Genomic DNA, 22,410 nt, shown 5'->3' on the forward strand with positions numbered 1-22,410 from the left:
AACAACCCTCATATCCATCAATAGGGAACTGACTGAATTCCTGTTACTCTGCTCAAAAACTCTCCAAGATAGTCCCTTCCAAGGCATACAAAGTCCTCCATGATCTACATCCCCCTCCTTTCCTATGCTATCTCTTCCCACACTCTCCTGTCCACTTCCTGCTGGCCTCCTTACCCTCCAACAGCTCAAACTACTCTAGGCCTTTGTTCGTACCATGCCCTCAGAAGTTGGTGTGCCTTACTCCCTCACCTGCTCATTGCTGTCACTATCAGAGGCTTCCTCAGTCCACCCTTAACACAACAGCAACCAACTCCCTAGCCTTCTTTCTGCTTCATTATTCTCCATATCAGTTATTACCCACCTGGTATTCGTTCATTTGTCTCTCCAGAAGTTAAGATCCATGAAGGTAAAGACTGTTCATTTCTGCATTCCAAGGCTAGCAGTACCTGGCATACTGAAGGGGCACAAAAGTTTACTGCATAAATTATACAACATCCAGGCAACTAAATAGTATGCAACAACAACAAAGGAAAAACCACTACTTTGAGAAGTGGCCTTGAGAGCTTAACAATTAATTGACTACTGCATTCCATGTGCTCCAGAGTTATCCAGCAAATTTTCCCCATTAACTCTAAAAAGAAATTAGCCAAGTTATTAACTATGGTATACAATAGGTAGGACACCAAGGGTTATTTTGTTCTTTGACTTTTTCATGTGGTTTTGTTTTAAAAGAGCAGTTAGGTGCTTCATTGATTAAAAAAGCAAGAGCTGAAACCATAGGTATGATTCAAACTTCTACCTCCTAGCAGATTAATAGTACAGTATTAAGTTACCAATCTCTCTGAGCTCATTTCCTCTTCTGTGAGATGAGGTTTAACAGTACTAATTCATTGTGAGGTGAGGATTAAGTGACATCCTTCGACATTTTTACTAGAATGGTTAACTGTAAACCTGTAAGGTGTCAAAAAGATTTATCAGACGTCGAAACTGGCTACTGGTGCTCTTCTCCCCTGCCCCCTCCCCGGCCTTAGGATAGTTCTGGATGTAACAGCTTTAATTCTACCGTATCATAAACCTAGGGATCTTTGCCTTATTTATTTGGTTTGTCGCCAGTTCCACCACCCTCCAAACACTCCAAGACCAGCCAGGCCCTTAGTATTTTTTGCTACTTTGACCTTCTTTGCTTCACCCTGTCTTTACAGCTATGTGTACATCCTGCACGTTTCACAGCCCTCCCCTACAAAGGTCTCCAAAAAACAGCTGCTCAGAGCCAGCTCTAATTAGTTCTTTGCTACTATCTTTCACTAATAACTCCTGGCCACCCTGCCAGTTTGGGGGCTTCCAACTCCTATCAGCTTAGTACATCTTAGAAATCAGGGTTCCTTTAGACTTCAAGGTAGGCTACATAAAGACAAAAATCACAATCCCACACTACCAGTTCATTTAACCCAGAATCTCAAACTGATAGTATTTCAAGACCCCCTCAGATTTTCTTTGTCCTCAGGAAAGGAAACATGGAAAGATAGGACCACACCTCAGCTTAATACTTAGCCTAGTTTAAAGCCCAAGGGAGAACTATCAAAGTAAAGGTTATGTACTTACCTCTTCAATGCCTAGGAGAGAGAACTAAGGCCGTATACCCAAAACAGCATCTGATGTGTTCAATTAGCTACCCATTAGTGCCATGTTTAAAATTTAAAATGAGTCTGGACCAGCACTTTGCAAGTCAATCACAATCAATGTAAGCAGTCTCAACTTCTAAAAATAAGAAAAAAGATGCACTGCACCAGTGTTATCATCTAAAGATGTATACTAAACACAGGAGGACTTACTGATTTGCAATCCACGGTACAAAAGGTATTGGCCTATATACCCAGCATTCCCTTTCCCCATTAAGAAAAATAACTTTTATCTAAAAGCCGTTTTTGCCCCTACCTCTCCTCCATATCCTTTCATACTAATCTCTAGGATGCTGCTAGTAATCCATCCCAAAGCCACAGGATTAATGGATTTCTCCTCTTGGCTCAAATCTCCCACTTGCAAAAATTGAGTATCAGGACTGTTTATTCTCTGCAGATTTATTGTTGAGTAAACTTATCTTTATATATACAGAACAATTAAAGCTGACCAAGTGCAACAAATAAGCCTGCTGATTACACACATAGCTTTATACCAACCATATAAAGCAGCCAATTGTCAAAATTCCAAAAACAAAGCATCCAAACTTCCAACACACTAGTGATCATTCAGACCACTAAATAAATGAGGCAGATCAGTATTTTCAAATTGCAATGCCACCCAGTAACTTTGTTTAAAAGCACAAGAAACAAGGGCAGATAGCTGTGCCACCAGCTTTTTTTTTTTCCTTTTTGCACCAAGGCTACAGAATACTTGGTAAAAGCTTGACCAGAAAACTCAAACTATTACTGCCTTACTATACGTAAGATATTTAAAGTGAGAATAAAGAATCGACTGGCTATTAACATTCTAAGGTCTACCAGGTGCTACCAGAAAATAACTACATGAAGTGTTGCTAAATATAGGTGGGATTTACAAAACTGCTTTAGTCTCATTAACATTTCTGATTGACATCTTTGATTACTTTGCACCAGCCTGGCAAAATGAGATCAAGTATGGTGGTGTTCGGGAACTGAAAAAACCTAGCTTGGGAACTAACAGATCTCTGCTCAGAGTAAGGCAATCTATTTTAAAGGACAGAGAAGAGTATCTGGGCTGGAAAATTTTGCAAAGCTGGTTTACATTAAGATGTTTTGCCCCAAACTCAGACAATTCCTCAAACATGCAAAAATTTTGGTATAAAACTGGTTATGTTGACAACAAAGAACATTGAATAGAATGAACTTCCTAAAATGAGCTCTAATTTGACACCATCCCATGTAACAGCCTGAAAACCTCAGTTAATGTACGTAAAATAACCTTCAAAAAACTCAGTCTCCAACATCAGGTCCAACTACTTCTTATATACCACATTTAAAAACTCTTTATTAGTTCCTGTCGTTCTAGTAACACCAGCTCCAACAGAATTGGAATTGTCATGATGCATATTAAGGAGGACTCAAGTTCTTAACTAAAGCTCTAAGGGTAAAAAAGAATTTCTTATATGTATGTATACTAATTAGTGATGTTCGAGACTTAAATAACACCATTAAGTTTGAACATAGGTCTGCATGAACATAGGTCTGCATAAACATAGTTAATATTGACTCCTGAAGTTTACCAAATTGAGTATTAATATCGAACACAAATCAAAAATCTAGTTAGAAACATTTTATTTAAATGTGCCAAATAAAAACCCACATTTTCAGACCATAGGATGTTAATACATTCAACAAAAATTTATATTATCTTACTGCTGTGAATTTACACAGTAATAGTCCAGATCCATTTTGATTAGATGGTTGAAAATACCCTTCCCTAGGTTACACAGACATCACAAATCCCTTATAATAATGTAAACAAAATAACTTTTCCCTAAAAGGTGAACTTGAGAACTTCAGTCCACTCTTTCAGGACTTGCACTTCTTCGCGGACTTCCTGAAGGGGAACGACTAAAAAGAAAAACATCAGGTTTGGAATCGATTAGTGTCTACTGAAACTTACTCTTATCACATACATTGTCAAAGCTCAAGTTTCAATAAACTCAAAGGTGGCCAAAAGTAATAAGTTCCTGTAGCAGAAATACAAAAATTACTTGAGGCTTAAGAGACTCCTTGCTAAAATTACAAAATTTAGTTAAAGAGAACAACTATTTGAATTTTAGGGGTTTGGGGGAGGACTGTCTAAGAAACTCTGTACCTAGTATTTTGATGTATATAGCACCAATTCTCCAAAGAGCTCAAAGCCTGCAAAAGTGGGCAGTAAGCAAATATTCTGAAGTTATTCTGCACAGTTAAGATTTGGCAACAAATAAATTTAGCTTACCTTCTTTTTGGAGATGGAGATCTGGACTTTGAACGGCTGTCAAAACATGAGAAATTCTATTAAGAAAAAGTACTATCCAACCCCCTTCTTAAGTCACAATACCATAAAATAAACCCCCACACTGTCCTGAACTTTCAATGTCAGGCTGCAATTAAACTGAAAAATAACCTACCAGTTTTTGTCAACAAAAATCCAATCTTCCAGTAACTTTTCTTCATCAAATGAGTGAACTGCTTTATTTTATCATGACCAATCCTTTACACTGCTTTAAAGCACAATTATCTCAGAACTCTTCTCCATGCATCTTATCAGTTCTAACATGGGCCTCTTAATATAACCCCCCAAATTCACCAACATCTTTCTCACTAGTTTAACATGCCCTTGTCCAAGAAGTCAGCCAAAATAGGCCATGTAAAAAAGGAAGTTCTAAAGTTTAGATTTACTAATGAAGTGCCATATTCCTACTTAACATCTGGCTTAGAGCTAACACTTGAAATTTCAACAACTCAAAAACACTTTGAACTCTTTGGATATTGGTGCCATATAACTAGAAGAGTATCAATGAGATTTTTACTCTACCTGCTTCTTGGTCGTGAAAGAGACCTGGATCTTGATCTCGACCTGGATCGGGATCTTGATAAAAAGAAAAACACAAATACAATTATACCAATTAGTCCATAAGAGTCATCTCCTTAAACATCTACTGAGTACCTTACTAAGTAGGCTAAAAATAGAGGGGCTAAAACTGAGCAAGATGCCTTTTATCAGTCTAAGATCGGACAAATAATCACTTTTGATAACCTGTTATCAAATAAAGAACTACCATTTCAATTATCTATCATCCTCAGTGGAGCTGGGTTGTCAGTTCCTCTACCAAAGTACAGTATTCTTAAAACACTGTGTAGTATCCAAGAGAAGTAAATGGTTTTCAGGAGAAAACTGGTATGATTTTATCTTAAAAGAAATCAACCTCATGTAGACTGCTGAACTGAAAATTTCTTCAGGTGGTAAGCTCAATGAAAAAAAAAGTCAAGACGTGCCAAGGCTGACAATTTTTCTTGAATCATCAACAAACTATCATGCTCCAGGACCATCAATTTGTCAGACAAACCAAATCAGGCTAACAGACACAGCCTGAGGTCTTCCAGTCAAATTAAATGCATTTATCTGGAGAAGGTCCAGAGTTTTTTCAAATGGACCACAAGTTTTGGAATCCCTGCACCAAAGGACTTTGTGCTATTACTGAATAGCAGTTAGCTCCCAGTAGCATTCCCTACCATTGACTCATCCTGGGGTAGCACCGTCAACCACTTTTCTAAAATTGTATCCATTTCTATCACCTTTTAAAGCCTTCTACAAAGTGATTAAAAGCTTCTGAGGTGTCTAGTTTGATTTTTAACTTAAATTTCAGTGTCTCACTTAAGTGGTGAAACAGGCCATGTTCACCCTTATGTATATTATTACCTAAACAACTTTCCATGGTCTCAAACTCACCCTATCATTCCAAAAAAGAGTAAACTCCTTCTAATTCTAAATCTCTTCCATGTCCTAATGGCCCTTCTTATGAGGAATCAGCCAACTATCTTTTAGAGCTAGTATCTTTTACCTGAACAGATACCACCTGACAACAGAAAGTTTTCAACATGTTTAACCCGAGTGTTCGCTGGAATGATATGAGGATTTGTGCTTTGGATCCTCCTCTACCACAGCTTCTGTAACAACTCTTATTAAATCTTTAGTTGGGCTTTTCTCATCATGTGTACATGTATAATTTCAACTTCTCAATTTCAAATATTTTCTGCAGTATTCCATTTCAATTATGTCCTTAAGACATTCCATTGCTGTCATTAAGACGTGACAATCCAAATACAAATGAGGGGAAACAAAAATGTTACATACTGGAAATACCTCGATCCTTTTATAGAACCAGACCTAGATCGTCTGAGTGATGCTGATCTTGATCTACGAAGAGACACAGATCTCGATCGTCGAGGAGATGCTGATCTTGATCTAAAATGTAAGTCAAAGTAGTTTAAGTCCATCTCCAATTTTTTTTTTATCATGTTAACAACTTGAATTAAACAAGATCTCTCACCTCCTTCCCCTGCTCCTGCTGCGTGAGCGAGAGTATCGCCTACCTCTGGATCTTGAATGTGATCTAGACCGTGACCTATTTTTCAAGTCAGAAAAAAGGAAAATGTCAGATGGTAACTCGTCTTTAGAGTTTGTGTGCCTCTGCTGAAATCAAATCTCAAAACTATTTTAATTTAGTGTCTCATTTGGAAATAAACTCTGGGCCTATTAGTTTTTTTTTTTTAACTACCTAAAAAAAGATTTGTTAAAAGCTCAATTACATTTTAGAATTACATAATATAAAACACCATAATGTGTATTTAAAATAAACCTTGCAAGTTTGCAGGTCGACCCTCTTTGGCCCATGGTCTAGTAGATCTAGACGATCTAGAAGTATCTATAGCCGATCGCTGCATCTAGATGTTTTCTTCAATCTAACGACGATCAAACTGACAGCCAAATGAGCCAGATGAGGCTTGATTGACGCAAGAAGATTTTTCTAGTTGGGAATGTGGTCAATCTGGTGTTCCTCTTTCTAAACCGGAGGGGGCCCCAATTGTAAGCCAAATTTACTGTTACGGCGATCACCGTCTCAAATTTTCTGCCCTTTAAAGAATAAGGTGAAGCTAGGTGTAGATGACTCGAGGGGATCTGGCCTCTTATGCTGATCACCTCAAGGTCTAGGAGGATCTTAATTGTCGGATTTGCAAGGCGCCTCAGCATGATATCATAAGGCTCGTGACATTCTGAATCAAGGCGACTGACTCAAACGAAGAAACCTGAAAGGTTTTGACCAGGTTGATTATTAATATATTAACATTTATTTAATTAAACAAAAATTGTAAAATACACCTGTACAATTAACATTCAAGTTTATAGAAAAAAAATACTAATTTCTGCCTTGGTAATAAAAGAATTAACTCGATTAACTATTATACCAACCGTTCCTTTATTAAAATAAATACCTGCTTCTCCTTCGTCGGCTATAGCGATGACAATCATAAGCATAATGTCCCTTTTCGCCACACTCATAGCATCTATCATTGGGATCAAAGGGACGGCGGGCAGGTGGTCTATCAAAACGAGATCTCCGAGGCATGCCTGTTGATAGTTCAACTCTCACTCGGGAACCACAAATCACTCTATAAAAGAAAACAAAATTCTAATGCTAAAAAAAAAAACACTCTTGTGACTTCCAGATTTGGGACTTTACAACCACTCCTTCTTTGCCCTCACAAGCTTCAGCTATGTTTCTAAGCTCTTCAATTTCCACTTTTGCTCCCCCCTTCCTGTCTTAATAGAATGATTAGGTATTTATCTAAAATTTCCTCCAGACTACAGAATCCTAGCTTAGGACAGGAATAGTCTCATCAACATTTAAGTTTCATAACTGACACCTTACTTACTTGCCATCCAGGCCTCGCACTGCATCTTCTGCATCTCTAGGATCTTCAAATTCCACAAAGGCAAATCCTGGAGGATTTCTCGCAATCCACACAGTTCTTAAGGGGCCATAATAACTGAAAGCCCTTTCTAACTCTCCTTTGCCAGCACCAGTTCCCAGGTTACCGACATACACCTTGGTTTCTGTTTAAAAATGCAAATAGAAAAATGCATGTTATGCAAAATCTGGCTTAAATTTGAATTTTTTGCCGTAAAAGAGGCTATTCTTAAAACCGTGCAAGGCACATTTAATGCTCTATCAAGGACTGAATTTAGTCTTAAAACCAGCAAGTAGGTCCGTACATTTCTGAAAAGCTAGGCGTACGTCAAAATTTTTAACATTCAAATAAGGTGGGGAACCTCAAAACACAAGGGCAGCTGCATGGTAGGATATTCCGAGGCGTGAGGCGGGCTCCGCCCCGGCCCCGCCCCCGAGTCCCGGCAGCCCCGGGCGCGCTGGGAGCGCGCGGGCCGGCGGTAGCGGCGGCAGCAGCGTCGGCGGCGGGCAGGCCCCGGCGGGTGCCGGACCGGGAGAACGGGGCTGCGCCGGCTCTCGTCCTCCACGGCAACCGCCCCAGGCGCAGGCTCGCCCATGACTCCAGCTCCCCGCCCCAGAGCCATAAACCTCGCTCGAAAGAGCTAAAAGAGAAAAGAAACCAGCCGCCAGACGAAAAGATCATGTCTCCATTCCCACTCCGCAATTCGACCAACTGACGAGAATGCACAGCTCGAGGCTGCCACAGTTTTGTCCAGTCTTATATTCACCCCTGTTTTTACGGCTGCGACCACATCTGTCCGACAAAGTGGCGGGAAAGCGCCAAGGAAATGCGCCACCATGGTCGTCAATGTGCGCAAAATGGCAGCCGAGGGCGGGGGGAGTGTGGGGGACGGGCGGGCGGCTCGAGGAAGGGCAAAAGCAAAACAGTGATCGAGGGCCTGGCCCGGGCTGGGCGAGAGACCAAAATGCCCAAGAACTGGCATAAGCCCCGGCACAGACCTACCCCCGCCATCCCCAGGCTTCCTTTGCTACCCCGCCCCCGCCGCCTCCGGCTTCGTATGGTGTGCGCCGAAGCCGCCATTACGCACGCGGAATAACCGTCTCCCAACCGCCGCGCCAACCCCACGGCCTCTAAATACTCACTACACCCACAGCAACGTTCCTCACTAGGCCCCAGCCACTTACCTCCTCCGTACCGCCCGTAACGCGACATGATGACTGGCCCGCGAGCTCTGCTGTTTCAGCTCGCAGCGCCCAGAGAGCGACGAATACAAAAGCTGCAACACCGCCACACGCCAACGATCCCAGCGGCACTACAAGGAAGAGCCTGGGTCCGCGCTTATATATGCGGCGGCTGGGTTTCATTGCGCATGCGTCACCTCGACGTTCTGCGCGGCACAAAGGAGCTGGGCGGAAACAGCGGAGAAGCGGCGCGGAGGGAACTGAAGAGGCTAAGACGCGAACCTGAAGCGGAGGGATACGTTTCCATGGGAACGCCACGATTTCCCCTGTAAACCCGTGGCCTTCCCCGTGGTGTCCCGCCCCCTCTCTTCCCCCCTTTCCCTGTACCTTCCTCATTTTCCTTCCCTTCTCCCTCCTCCCTTTCATTCTTCCCAATCTGGGGACCCTCAGCTCTGGTAATCTTCCTACAGGTGCACTAGACCGGCCTTATGAAAGGCTGTAAAATTTAACCGCTGATGTTGCAGCCGTCACCGCCTTTCTGCTGGGGGACCTGGCGTAGACTGCTACTCATTGATCTTTGGGGCTCGTCAGAGGTAATCGGGAGTTTGGCCAGGGTGAGAATTCCATGAACCCCGCCGTTCTGAGTAGTGCTCTCTGCAACAGACGCTTCAAAAAGGTGTGACGCCCCTAGGGACAACCCGCCCTGCACGGACCTTCCAGCCCCCTCAGGGCCAGCCACCAATATTCACCAACAGGGTCCGAGTTCTTCGAGTCCGGGAAACAAAGGAATAGACTCCCCCCTCCCCCCCTATATTGGAATTGTGACAAAATCCGAAATCCTTAAATCGTCTTGAAATTATTTGCATTTGAAGCACAAAGTAATATTTGTGCTTCCTTTCCAGTGCTTTCTGCTTCATGTTGCAGTACCACATCTCATCCACTAATACTCAGATTCTGAGGACTGGGACTTTAAGTCGTCTCTGAGTAGCAGCCTTGCTGCTCAGCCACTCTATATATCAAATAGAAGAAAATCCGTATTTATGTTAGAATCGCTGAAAATTCAGTTTCGATTTTATACAATGCATTTACCAGAAACCAACTCTGTAAATAGAGATTTGACTTCTTTTTTTTTTTTTACCATTTATTAATAAAAAAATTACACTAAAAATACTTGGAATACGTGAGTTGGAACTGTTCCACATAAAAGAGGAAATTCTTAGACATCTGCATTTTTATTTTTTTCATCTGTTGTAACTTCACTTGGTATGTATAGGTGTAGGATACAAAGTATAGGGGAAAGGAGGCTTAGGTAAATAAGCCTTTATTCAGATGAATAAAGTATGGATTCTCTCGGAGTAATGCTACAAATTTATATATTTTTTTTTTAGTTTTCAAATTGTGAGAGGAATTTGTCTATCTCAAGAAAATCTCTAGCAAGAAAATAGTTGTATACAGTTTGTTATATTCATTCTCCCTTATTGATTTTTGTTATCTACTAACAAGATGCTTCTCAAAAGGATTAAACAATAAAGATCTTTTATATATACCTTTATATATTTTTATATAGAAACAATATCAATACTGCAAAACCTCATTAATTTAACTTTCTCCTGTTAAGAATTTATGAAAACTACTGTTGGACAAAGCATAGGTAACTTAATTGAAAGATAGTAATTATTGTACTGCATAGCTCTTAATAGGCCTCAATAAATATTTTTTGGCTCTGAATACAAAGTCAATTGTACAAAAGAGAATTTCTAAGCAAATAGTAGTGTAAACAATAATGAAAAGAAGCAGTTGTCCAACTTATAACAAACTGCTTTCAAGCACATTAAAGGAAAAGGGGTAAACCCAGAGTGGCTTCCCTGCCTCTGTAGCTAAGTATTCTTTATGTCTATTAAAGAACGGCCAATTCTAGGCTGGGCTTTGCTAACCTAGTTGCCATTAAAAAAAAATAGTACTGTATACTACTTTTGTACACTGTTATACTGAACACTGTTTCTTTAAGAACATGTAACCAACTCTTTTCACTAAATGTCAAATCCAAATCAGAGAAATTTTTTTTCTGTAGAGTTCTTTTATTCCTGCTGATTCTTTTGAAATCAGCTTCACCTATATAAATTTCTGCCTCTAGGATTCTATGTCAAATTACAATCTCATTCCCAGGTTCAATTTGAATATGAAAGTTACTTAATTCAATTCAACAAATATTCTAATATTTCCTATTATGACCTATTGAATAATTCTTATGTTACTGTTGTTAAATATTGATAATATTATTAGTTTATGAAGGGGAGGTAATTCCTAATCCTACTGCAGATTTCAAAATTTATCTGCATTTCCTAGATTCAGTATTTCCAGAGAAGCATTAAAGAAAAATTCACTTTTTATCTTACTTTGTTCTCCATTTTAGTTTCACTTTTAAGTCATTGTCACCATTTTAGCTTGAACATGAAAACTTTACAACTGGAAAAACAAGTTTAGACCTTTTGTACATGTATCAGTTTTTAATATAAAAAGTAGTCTTTATGTTAGAATAGCATTACAAACACTAATCCTTTACTATGTATTTAAGTATGTGCTGTGTATGTTTGTACCATAGGTCAATCCAAACAACTATGGTCAACCACAGCTTTCATTTTTCAACATTTCATAATCTTCTATTCACTCTAGACTGCTGTTAAGTTCTGGGAAGGAGAAACTCTTAGGGGCATGTTTATAATTCTTTCATATTGTATTAAAGAAATAAACTTCTCATTAGCAAAGTACTGGACTGCAATCAGTACTGAAGTATATAGGACTGAGAGGAGAACAGAAGTAAAGAATACCAGTATTTTGACCAATTTCAAAGAGTAAAACTAGGAAGAGTAAAATGTGATGCAAGAGTGCCCACTGATACAAATATTACCTAAATGGGTGATTTAGGACTATAAAGCAATCCAGGAAGAGTGAGACTTTCTGAGGAATGCCTGATTGTATTTAAAAAGTGTGAAACTGTAAAATCATCAAGCCCTAAACTAACCAACTGTGTTGTTTAGGAACAATATTAATGAAAGGGAGTTGGTGAGCTTGGTGTCTTAATTATAGAGAGTTGGACTAGCTTAGACTTCGAGTTTAGCACTTAGCACTGTCTTGGAAGGAGCGAACCTGTATTATTAACCACCTCTCAGCTATACTTAGAGAAATACTGCACAAGACCATTGACTTTGTTTTGTTTGACATTTTGACACCGATCTACTAGTCTCTGGAAATGAATGTCTTCTGTAAAAATTAAGATAATTTTAGTTCGTAAATCCTTTTTTTAGGAGCGATGGTATAGTGTAATGATTAAGCATAAGCTCATGAAGTGTGACAGAGTTGGGATTGAAGCTCGGCTCCACTATTGAATAGCTGCCTACCCTTGGCCAAATTTTTAATCTCCTGGTACTTCAGCTTCCTTATGTGCAAAATGGGGTTTAATAACAGTACCCATCCCGAGGAGTTGTTGTTAGGATTAGACGAAGTAAACCAAGTATGTAACATGGCACAGTATCTAGCACACAGTGAGTGTTCAGTACATGTTAACTGTTAGTAATAGGAGTAGGAGTAGTAGCAGTGGTTTGACTAACCTTTGTCAGTTGCTAAAAATCTGATATGATCCAGGCGTGTTGACAAAATTGAAGTTTCTGCAAAGCTGCAGACCAGATTCTGGAACATGGTGGTAACCATCCTTAAGTGGCCACGCCTAAACCACTCCCTAAGATACCTTTGTCTCTTCACAAATGACTTCAATATGGGAAGTTGTAACTTTTCTTCTTTGACCCAATCCACATAGAGGAAAACAATCTGGCATGTAAGAGACAAAAACTCAGAAAAAGAAATTTTCTTCATGAAAAGTAAATCCCTAGGAACCCCTAAATCAAATGCTGAAACTTTTCTTAAGGGCACTATGCAAAGATATTTGCCTGTGGAATGGGGAGATATGTGTTCATGAGCAATGTGGAAATTGTCACTTTTTATTACAAAGTTTAGTCTTGGAAGCTAATTTCTATAAGATTAGGCACACCTTAAAAAAAAAAAAGGAAATGAAATCTACTTCAAAGCCTATGACAAATGTATGCATATACTACAACTCTCAAATAGATTATCAAGTAGACTGCATATAAAAGAAATAGCTTGAAATTCAGAGACAGGAGGAATTTTGTTAGGTCACTAGTCTAACCACCTCATTTTTCAAGTGAGAGTAAGACCTAAAATTGCAGCATGATGAATGCAGTTGTTCCCAGATCCTGCTACAAGGACTGTCAGTTGGAACTTTGATGAAAATTTCTCCAGTCTCAGAAAAATATGAACTATTGCCAACCACTGTTTCTTGGGAAGAACCATCTTTTATTCTGTGAATATGTCTTTTTTTTCCTGTTAAAATCTTTTTCCTGTTAAAATTTTCCTGTTAAAATCCTCTCATTTTTTAAAGGAAAAGATGCTAATAATATTTCTTTTTAATCTCATGTTTTCTTGATAAAAAAAGTCTGTCCCCTCCATTCCCCAATTTTTTTCAGATCTATCTAATACCCCAAGTTCAAGAGTCTAGAATCTCTAGTAAATAACAAAGTGTGATTTTTAACCCATAAAAAATAGAGAAAAAAAGACAGTTAAGAAAAGAAAAAAAAATTATGTCCTTACTGAAAATACAGATTAAAACAACATCCTATTTCTGTCAGGAGTGCAATGAAATTGGCACTTACACACATTAATGAGAATGTGAAATAATACATTTGAGGTGGTCAGTTTGGAAGTGTTTTAAATTGGATGTCTGTTTTGCCTCATCAGTCTTACTTCCTGGAATTTATTCTAAGAATTATTCATAGTTATGCATAAAGATTTATATGCAGAAATGTTGGTAGGATCTTATTTATAATGTCAAAAATTGGAAATAGTTTGAAAATTAAACATAAAGGGAGTAGCTAAATGTTATGGCACATGAGTTGGTTACATATATTATGGCCATTAAAAACCACGTTGTATAAGACTTTATGTCAGAAAAATGTTAACGGTATGTAGTTAAGTAAGAAAAGCAGATGTCAAAATGATTTGCATTCACAGAAAGATTCTGATTTTATAAAAATAAATCATATTAATGAGTAAGTTTTCTTGTTTTGTTTTTCTGTATTTTACAACTTACTATAATATTTTTTTAAGTGGGAGGCTTGGAGACAGGAATTCCAAGTTTGAACTGAGAATCACTGTTTAGTAGCTGTGTTAATTAGAGCATGTGACTATATTTGTCATTCTAGGCTCAAGATTTCTCAGAAGAAAATGGAGAATTTAATGATGCTATCTGTGGATGGGTGGTATTATGAGTGTAGTTTACATGAGTTTTGTTTCTTTTTAAATTTTTTCTTTTTTGATCTGTATTGCTTGTAAAAAAATTGAATGTAAACTGAAATATGAATAAGTATAAATATTTTAAGTGGAAGTAGTAATGAGGGAATTAAACAGGACAGTTAATATAGGGAGAATCTAGCATTAATATATATACTCCCAAACTATTAACTGTGGTTGCCTCTGGGAAATGGGGTTTGGTTGAAGATAGAGGAGCTTTCATTGTGTAACTGCACAGTGTAGTCTTATGTATTGTTTGAATGTTTTGTGGTTTTCTAAACAAATACAGTACTTTTATAATAATGGTTCAACATTATAACATGCCCTTCTCCCACACTCTCTATACCTTTTACTCCACTCTATTTTCCTTCATAGCTTTTCTCACCTCCGACCTCTTCATTTATTCTGTGAAAGTCCTTCACATGGTAAGACCCACAAGGGCAGGGACTTTGTTTTACTCACGGATACCTTCCTGCTGCCTGGCCTTGTGCTTGACCTATACAGTACTGGGCTCTCAGTAGTATTTGTAGAACTAATGAATTCTGCTAAGAAAGTATTTCAGCAGCTTCACATGGTTGTTGCTCAATCAATATTTACATGTGATTTTCCCAAGGTTATATAGCTATTTAGAGTCCAAATCTGAACCTCGGATTCTCTCAGTCCATAGAGCTTTCTTTTGCACCACACTGCCTCCCTAAAAGTAACTTGTTTTTTCTATGAAAAATGTCGTGAGTATTTTGACAGGGGTTGCACGGGAACTGTAAGTTGCTTTGGGTAGTACAGACATTTTGATAATGTTGATTCTTCCAATCCAAGAGCACAAGGTATGTTTCCATTTCTTTGTATCATCTTCAGTTTCCTTCATCAACATTTTACAGTTTTCAGAGTATAGGTAACCTCCTTGGCTAAGGTTATTTCTGGGTGGGTTTTTTTTGTTTTTGATGCAATGGAAATGTTTATGCCAGTTATAAAATCCTGGTGTTTGAAGTGCAAAAAAAAAAAAAAAAAAGTGAATGAAGGGACACAAATGGCAAAATATCCTTCTTTTTTATGGGTGAGTTGTATTCCATTGCATATATATGCTACATCTTCTTTATCTATTCATCTATTGATGTGCACTTAGGAAGCGTCCATGTCTTGGCAATTATAAATAATGCTGCTGTTAATAGTGGGGTGTATGTATCTTTTTGAATCAATGTTTTTGTTTTTCTTGGATGTATGCCCAGGAGTGGAATTGCTGGGCCATATAGTGGTTCTGTTTTTGGGTTTTTGAGACACCTCCATATTGTTTTCCATGGTGGTTGCACCAATTTACATTCCCACTGACAGTGTGCAAGGATTCGCTTTTCTCTACATCCTTTCCAACATTTGTTATTTGTGTTCTTTTTGATGATGGCCATTCTGACAGGTGTGAGTTGGTGTTTCTTTGTGATTTTTATTTGCATTTCCCTGATATTGGTGATGTTGAGCAGCTTTTCATGTTCCTGTTGGCCATCTGCATTTCCTTTTTTGGAAAAATGTCTGTTGAGTTCTTCTGCCCGTATTTTAAATGGGTTGTTTGTTTGTTTGCTTTTTAATTGAAGTACAGTTGATTTAAAATGTTGTGTTAGTTTCTGGTGTATAGTATGGATGGACTTGGAGGGCATTATTCTAAGTGAAATAAGTCAGACAGAGAAAGACAAATACTGTAAGATATCACATGTGGTATCTGAAAAAATATAACCAACTATTGAATATAACAGAAAAGAAACAGACTCACAGATGTAGAGAAGGAACTAGTGGTTACCAGTGGGGAGGGTATAGGGGAGGGACAAGATGGAGGTGGAGGATTAAGAGATACAAACTATCAAGCATAAAGGGTATAAGGGATATAAGTATAAGGATGTATTGTACAACATGGGGAATATAGCCAGTATTTTATAATAACTATAAATGGCGTATAACCTTTAAAAACTGTGAATCACTATATTGTATACCTGTAACATATAGTATTGTACATCAACTATACCTAGTTTTCTATGAAAATATATGCAAGCGTAGCAGTGGTACTAATGGCATGAGATGGATTTTTCATTCCCATAATCTTTATTCTCTGGTCTAGACAATTTACTCCTTCCTCAGTCTTAACTAAAGACCTGCACAAATACATTCTTCTTTCCAGCCAGATTCTTGCCCCCAAGGCCTTCCTATAGAGAATTCATTTTCTCTGTACAGCTATCATAGTACAGTTCTGCAACACAAACACACAAAAAATTGATCTTTTGAAAATGATAGATTGGAGGGATGGTTACAAAAGAACTCTTTGGTTTACATAGGATTTGCTTCACAGTATCCTAAAAGAGCATGTTTTCTTTAGTACATTCCAAATGATTTGAACTTTTCCAAAATACATCTGGGTAAATAAAATTATCTTTCTTCCCCCTTTGTCTGACATAGATGAGAATATCTCCATGCTGCACCTCACAGCTATTAGTTTATTTGCCTCCATTGTAACAGCAACAGCCGTGGAAGAAGTGACCCCAGTCAGCAGAGCAGGAGCTGCCCTCGTTGCAGCCACATCACTCTACTTCAGATATTTCCCATCTCTAAAGTGGGGAAACAAATATGTCAGTTACTCTAAGTAAAAGAGGGAATGATAAGGAGGATGGCTTTACATCATTTAGAAAGGGAGAAAATGATGAGGACGTGTTTGAAGACGCCTATGAAACTATCCCTGCGGCAACAACAATGGACCTACTATCTTCCCTGGAAGAATGCACAACTGGATTGTATCTATTTCTAAATAACAGATTCTCAGATGCCATAAGTCTCATTTATCCATGGTCAAAAAACAGCATATACCATGCTCTAATTTATGGTATCCTTATGGTTGTCAAGGCCATCTTGACTTTTGATCCACAGGATATAGAGATTGGGATGATTGCCGCAAAGGAAGCTTTGAGAACCTGTAACAGTTTCCGAAGAAAATCTAGGATGATGAGTTTTTCTCGTCTAGTGAATAAACATGGAATAAAGGCTATCAAAGAAGAGGAGTTGCATGCAGAAGTCTGCTATGCTGAGTGTTTGATCTTGAAATCCACTGTAATGTTTATACAGGATGACAGTGTGCTTAGTTTTCTCAAAAGCGGGATTAGTATTGGGTTAAGTTACCAAATATACAAAGACTGTCAACAAGTAATAAGACAGATACCTAATTACCAAAGCAAAACCTACAGACACCTGGTTGGAGGAGTAAAATTTGGACTTGGAGCGTTCAATTTGATACTATCACTTGTGCCGCCAAAGACACTTAAACTACTCAATGTTATTGGATATTTTGGTGATAGAGATGCAGGCTTGACTTTGCTTCATGAGAGTGCATCTGAATCTCACATAAATAATACATTAAGTGTTTTGACTCTACTCTTTTATTACAATTATATCTCTGTAGCTTTTGGTGTTGAAAAGAGCGACAGTTCTGCCATGGAGAATCTCTCCCTAATCTACCTCCAGAAATTTCCAAACTGTGTCATACTTAAATTTTTTCATGCACGTTTTAGCATGCTGAAAGGAAATTTTAAACATGCACAGTTAACATTAGAGGAGTGCGTTTTTATTCAGAATGAATGGAAGCAGATTCATCACCTCTGCTACTGGGAACTCATGTGGTGCCACATTTTTCTGCTGGATTGGAAGCAGGCTTACCACTATGCCAACCAACTGTTTCAAAACAGCAGGTGGTCCAAGGCAGTGTATTCATACTCTAAAGCTTCACTACTGGCCATGCTTCCTTTGGATTTTGCGAAATCCGTAAGTGAGGACATGAATTCTCTCTTCTTAAGCGTGGATAACCTGAGAATCAAAATTTTAGGAACTTCTGTGCCAATAGAAAAGTTTGTTGCCGAGAAGGGTCAGCGATACGGCACTACTGCAGGCTGGTTTACAGCACAGCCCATTCTGGAATTCATTTATGGCTGGAGTGGTTTCCGAGTCATGAGCAAAAGACGAGACCTTATTTCAGCCTGGCTATCAATAATTGACAAAGGAGAACAGCTTTTACAAGAAAATCTGAATGAAGAGTATGGGATAGACGACATAAGCTTGTTAAATTTACTGAAAGGTCTGTGCCTGAAATACTTAAGCAAGTATTTGATGGCTGAGCACTACTTTAATCATGTCATTCAAAAGGAGAAATTGTTAAAATATGACCACTATTTGGTGCCATATTCTTACTATGAACTGGGAATTCTATACTATCTAAGAGGAGATTATGCCAGTGCAATAAAAAACCTAGAAAACGTAAAAAACTACAAAGACTATTCCATGGAAGCCCGATTACAGTTTAGGACTCACATAGCCCTTGAACAAATACCTAAAGAAAACTGATTTAGACACAAAGTATGGTTTTGTTTATTATGAGTGAAGTATCTACAATCAGCAAGGTAATTAAAAGGTAGAAAAATAATTTCTTTGTGGATGAAATCCAAGAAGAGGCAACTGCTAAGAATCTGACCAGTAACAAAGAAGAAAGGAACTGGCCATTACATTTCCCTCTTTCCTTCTCTATACCTATAAAATGGAACGTCTTAGACTGGCAAATGGAGTGATGCACATTCTTGAAAAAGAAAAGGCAAATGATGTCCATTATAACACGTAGTATCTCTCTTCTATGTTATGAATTTATCAATCATGTTAGACAACATTTTTAAAAACTCAAAATATTTTTTAACGTCTCACTAGATCATGTATAGAGCTCACAAATAAAATAGGGAAAGTAGCTATACTAGGAATACCAGAACCCTGTAAATGTTTTTATTTAATTGTTAGAGAAAGAAAAAAGGCTTTAAGGTCTTCCATTTCAAAACAATGATGCCCCAAATAGCATAGACTCTGATTGGTTTTTCCTCATACACAATACTTTTTATACCAGAGAAGGTATTTTCCCCTGTGTGATCAATGGTTTATTTTACCCTTTTTCATTAAGAGGCTCAAATACGGGTCCATAACTTGCCACAGGATAGAGAAGAAAGAGGCCTCCCTTTCGCACACGTAAACCTTTTGAAGAAATTGGAGGAGGACAAGAGGATAGATTCACTGGGTAGAAGAAAAAGACTAGGTTGTTGGAGGGAGAGTTTAGTTACCGCAAAGCCCTCCCTTTAGCTGTCCTCCCTAAGGTAAAATTTCTATTAAGATCTGCTCTTCAACTTAATTAAACCACTTGCACCTCTCTTGTTGCCATTGTTAATGGACTAATCTGAGTAAACAGCAGCCGTAGGAATGGGGCTCTGTATTCTACCTGCTTTAGGGATAAAATCAGTCCCTGATTTCCAGACCATTACATCTGGCTACGACCATTACATCCTCCTTGCAGTCACCCTTGGAGACAGAAGTTGCTGGGAGAGTGGCTTCCTAAAACACATGGGCAAAACACATTATCCTAATGCTTTGGGTGTCCAAACAACCAACTGGAAAATAGTGAGCACAGTGACGAGCTGGTATTTCAGATTTAGAAACGCTTACTTTGAAAAACATGTTCCTCATTAATTAAAAATAGGCTTTTAGGGGAACAATTATGCTCGAGTTATTCCCCATTACTTAATTAGGACGGTATAGTGGATAAGAGGGCAGGCTTTGATCCACTTGCCTGCATTTGCATCCTAGCTCTGTCACTTACTAGCTGTGGGGCCTTGAGCTTCTGTGCCTTAGTTTCCTTAGCTGTAAAATAAGGATAATAATAGTTCCTATCTTATGGTTTTTCTCTATTAAGATTGACTTAATATGCATTTATTATTATTACTACTACTAGTAAGGATAGTAACATATATAATCTTCAGTGCAGAGGGTTTAAATTACTTCCTTAGAAAAAGCAAAGTTCCCTTTGTTACCTGCTTTGCCAGCCTAAAATTTGACCTGTCAATTTGCTTTTTCTTTGCTTGTTCTTAGATTATCTTGGTCATTTATGAAATAAGTAACTCTCCGCTTAAGTTACAGTTTTGTGTTTTGTCCCAGCTTTTCCTAATGAATAGAAAATGTATTAATTGGTTAAACAAACATATATTGAGTGCCTACTATATGCAGGCATTGAACCAGGTACTGAGAGTATAAAAGTAAAGCATGGTCTCTCTCCTGAGGACTTTATTAGGGAGATAAATTAGAAAATGATTTTGTTGGTGGTGGAAACACTTAAAACAATTGCTTAAAGAGACAGGAGTTTATTTGTTCCAAACAAAAGAAACCCAAAGGCAGGTAGTTCAGGTCTGCGGTGGCTCTTTTCCTTTCTTTTATTTTTCTGTTTGGCATGTAGACTTTCTTGCGCATGTCTCCTCACGGTGGAAAGAGTGTGTTTCACCCTGAGGCAGGCTGGTGGAGGAATGGTTAAAGGACAAAAAAGGCTTTCTCCTTCTTCTGCCTCTTTATTTTGGAAGGCGCAGCCTTCTTAGGGACTTCCATATATCTCGTTGGCCAGAAGTCTTCATATGGTCACTTCTCCCAGCAAGGGAAGCTGAAGATTGAGTTTTAGCTCTCAAGCCTCATTAGAAGGTTGTGGGAAAGGATTGTTAAATGAGCCAACCTGCAGTAACTGCCACAACACAAATTAAATAACAATATGCTACGAAATGGTATCAGAGGGCTGCAGTTGAAAAGGGCAAAGTGACAATGAGATCATGGAATCACCTGGAGAAGACTATGGAGATCTAACAGGAGATCTTGCAACTGGCATTTCCTTGAAGTTGCTCCCCACAGCCCAAGTTCTGGCCTTTACTTGGCCCAAGAGTTGACTAGACATATTGAGGCTGATTCTCACCAAACTCACAAGAGATTAAGGGATAATTTACTAATTTACTCATTTATAGTAGAGACTAATCCAGAGTCAAAAACTCAGTTTCCTGTAGGGATCAGGCAGATCACGTAAACATGAAGGGGCCAAGCGTAAAACAATAAAAGTGGCCAAAACTAATTGTGAAGAGAGAGGAAACTTACCTAAAGGCTTTCGAATTAAAAAACAAAATTTAACACTGTGCAGATGTTAAACCTATCTGCATGTCCTGATGTGACATTTTGACCCTAGCTTCTGGTCTGTTCCTTTCTGTTGACTAGACACTGCTCATGTTTCTGTCTCAAGAACTGTCTCCTGATAAACAGTGCACCTAGAAAACCAGTAGAAGAGTCACAAGGCAGAATATAAGGAGGCAGGTAGTTGTAGGAATATCTATTCCAGGCCAGCCAGGGTGAGACTTCATGAATCATCCATTCCCCACAATATGCATATATCTCTGGAAAGTCCCTGCCTTCCAGATTCAGGGTCTTTGATAAATACCTCCCAACCTTTTGCTTGCTGGCCTTTTTCCTTTGCCTTCTGCCAACCCTGGATTACTGAGTGTCCAAGTAGGATACAATATAATTGTTCCATTTACTAAAATATAGTCCCATTCCAGTCCTGCTTCCAGAGGGTGCAACCAGGTCACTTAGTTTGGAGCATGGGTTGTTCCCACATTCTTTGGTTACTCAGATTATAGATGGTCTCTTTGTGCAAATGAATCAGATCACACTCATTTAATGTTGAGGGTTGGTTTATAAGAGCTTGGAGGAGGTACCTCACTGTTGCCTTCCTGTGCCATAAGCACAAAGTTCTATTGAAGCATTTTTTATTTAATGATGAAATTTCCTTAACTAATTTGGTAGATAACTATTTGCAGGCCTGAGATACTGGAAAAATGAAGAGGAAGAAGGGGTTATGAATGAATAAAAGGACAAAGAGAATTTCTGTTAGAGGCTTAGGGTCAACGTTCTTCTCAACATGCCCTTACCCCAATACAATCAATCACTAAATCCTTTGATTTCTCCTTTGAAATATTTGTTGAATCTAAGTTTTTTTCTCTTTTTCATTTTCGTTGCTATCAACTCAGGCTAGGAGTTTATTATTTCCTGTCTGGACTACTGAGTTGGAACTCAGTACTGAATTTTGTTCCAAAGCAATTCCAGGGAAAAATAAAAATAGTTAACTCCACTTCTTTTTTCAAATAAAAATAAACTATGTAAAACATGTATATTCCTACCACTTAGATTGATTACTTCATCGAGTAAGAGGAACTCAGTGGAAATAAAAGGTACTGGGCATATTTGAGAAGTTATTACCTGGGCATATTTGAGAAGAAACAACACAGGAGCAGTACTCTAAACTTTCATGCCTTACATTTGTTTAGTTCTCTCTACTTTTCAGTTGGTGAGAAAAGGGACACCAAGTGAGTATGAAGGAGGCACCAGCAGGACCAAGGGTAGGAGTTGACCAGGGTAAGGAAGTGCCACACCAGTTAAACTCAGTGAGGACAGGCTACAGGAGAGGGCCTTTCTGTGAACTTGTGTATGGTAATGAACTGGGCTCAGTCTGTTACAAGTCAGTGATTTTTATCAGCAGGTATTGGAAATGAGCC

The 22,410-nt window shown here is 38.5% G+C and overlaps 1 protein-coding gene across 4 annotated transcripts; it reads right to left on the minus strand.

The window, feature by feature from the left end:
• Positions 1–3,273: 3,273 nt before the first annotated feature.
• On the minus strand, positions 3,274–8,799 carry SRSF7 (serine and arginine rich splicing factor 7). 4 transcript variants are annotated; one of them, XM_010967670.3, is made up of 8 exons: positions 8,642–8,799; positions 7,422–7,602; positions 6,981–7,157; positions 6,038–6,112; positions 5,851–5,952; positions 4,522–4,575; positions 3,943–3,978; positions 3,274–3,569 (listed from the first exon to the last, which is right to left on the minus strand). In XM_010967670.3, the coding sequence occupies exons 1-8, from the start codon at positions 8,667–8,669 to the stop codon at positions 3,515–3,517; spliced, it is 708 nt and encodes a 235-aa protein (XP_010965972.1). In that variant the 5' UTR covers positions 8,670–8,799; the 3' UTR covers positions 3,274–3,514. The 4 variants fall into 4 exon arrangements, with proteins under 4 accessions (XP_010965972.1, XP_010965970.1, XP_010965974.1 ...); XM_010967668.3 differs by having other exon boundaries at positions 5,842–5,952; XM_010967672.3 differs by lacking the exon at positions 3,943–3,978.
• Between the last annotated feature and the right edge of the window lie 13,611 nt (positions 8,800–22,410).

The sequence above is a fragment of the Camelus bactrianus genome, chromosome 15 (genome assembly GCF_048773025.1).
Source record: "Camelus bactrianus isolate YW-2024 breed Bactrian camel chromosome 15, ASM4877302v1, whole genome shotgun sequence".
NCBI lineage: Eukaryota > Metazoa > Chordata > Mammalia > Artiodactyla > Camelidae > Camelus > Camelus bactrianus.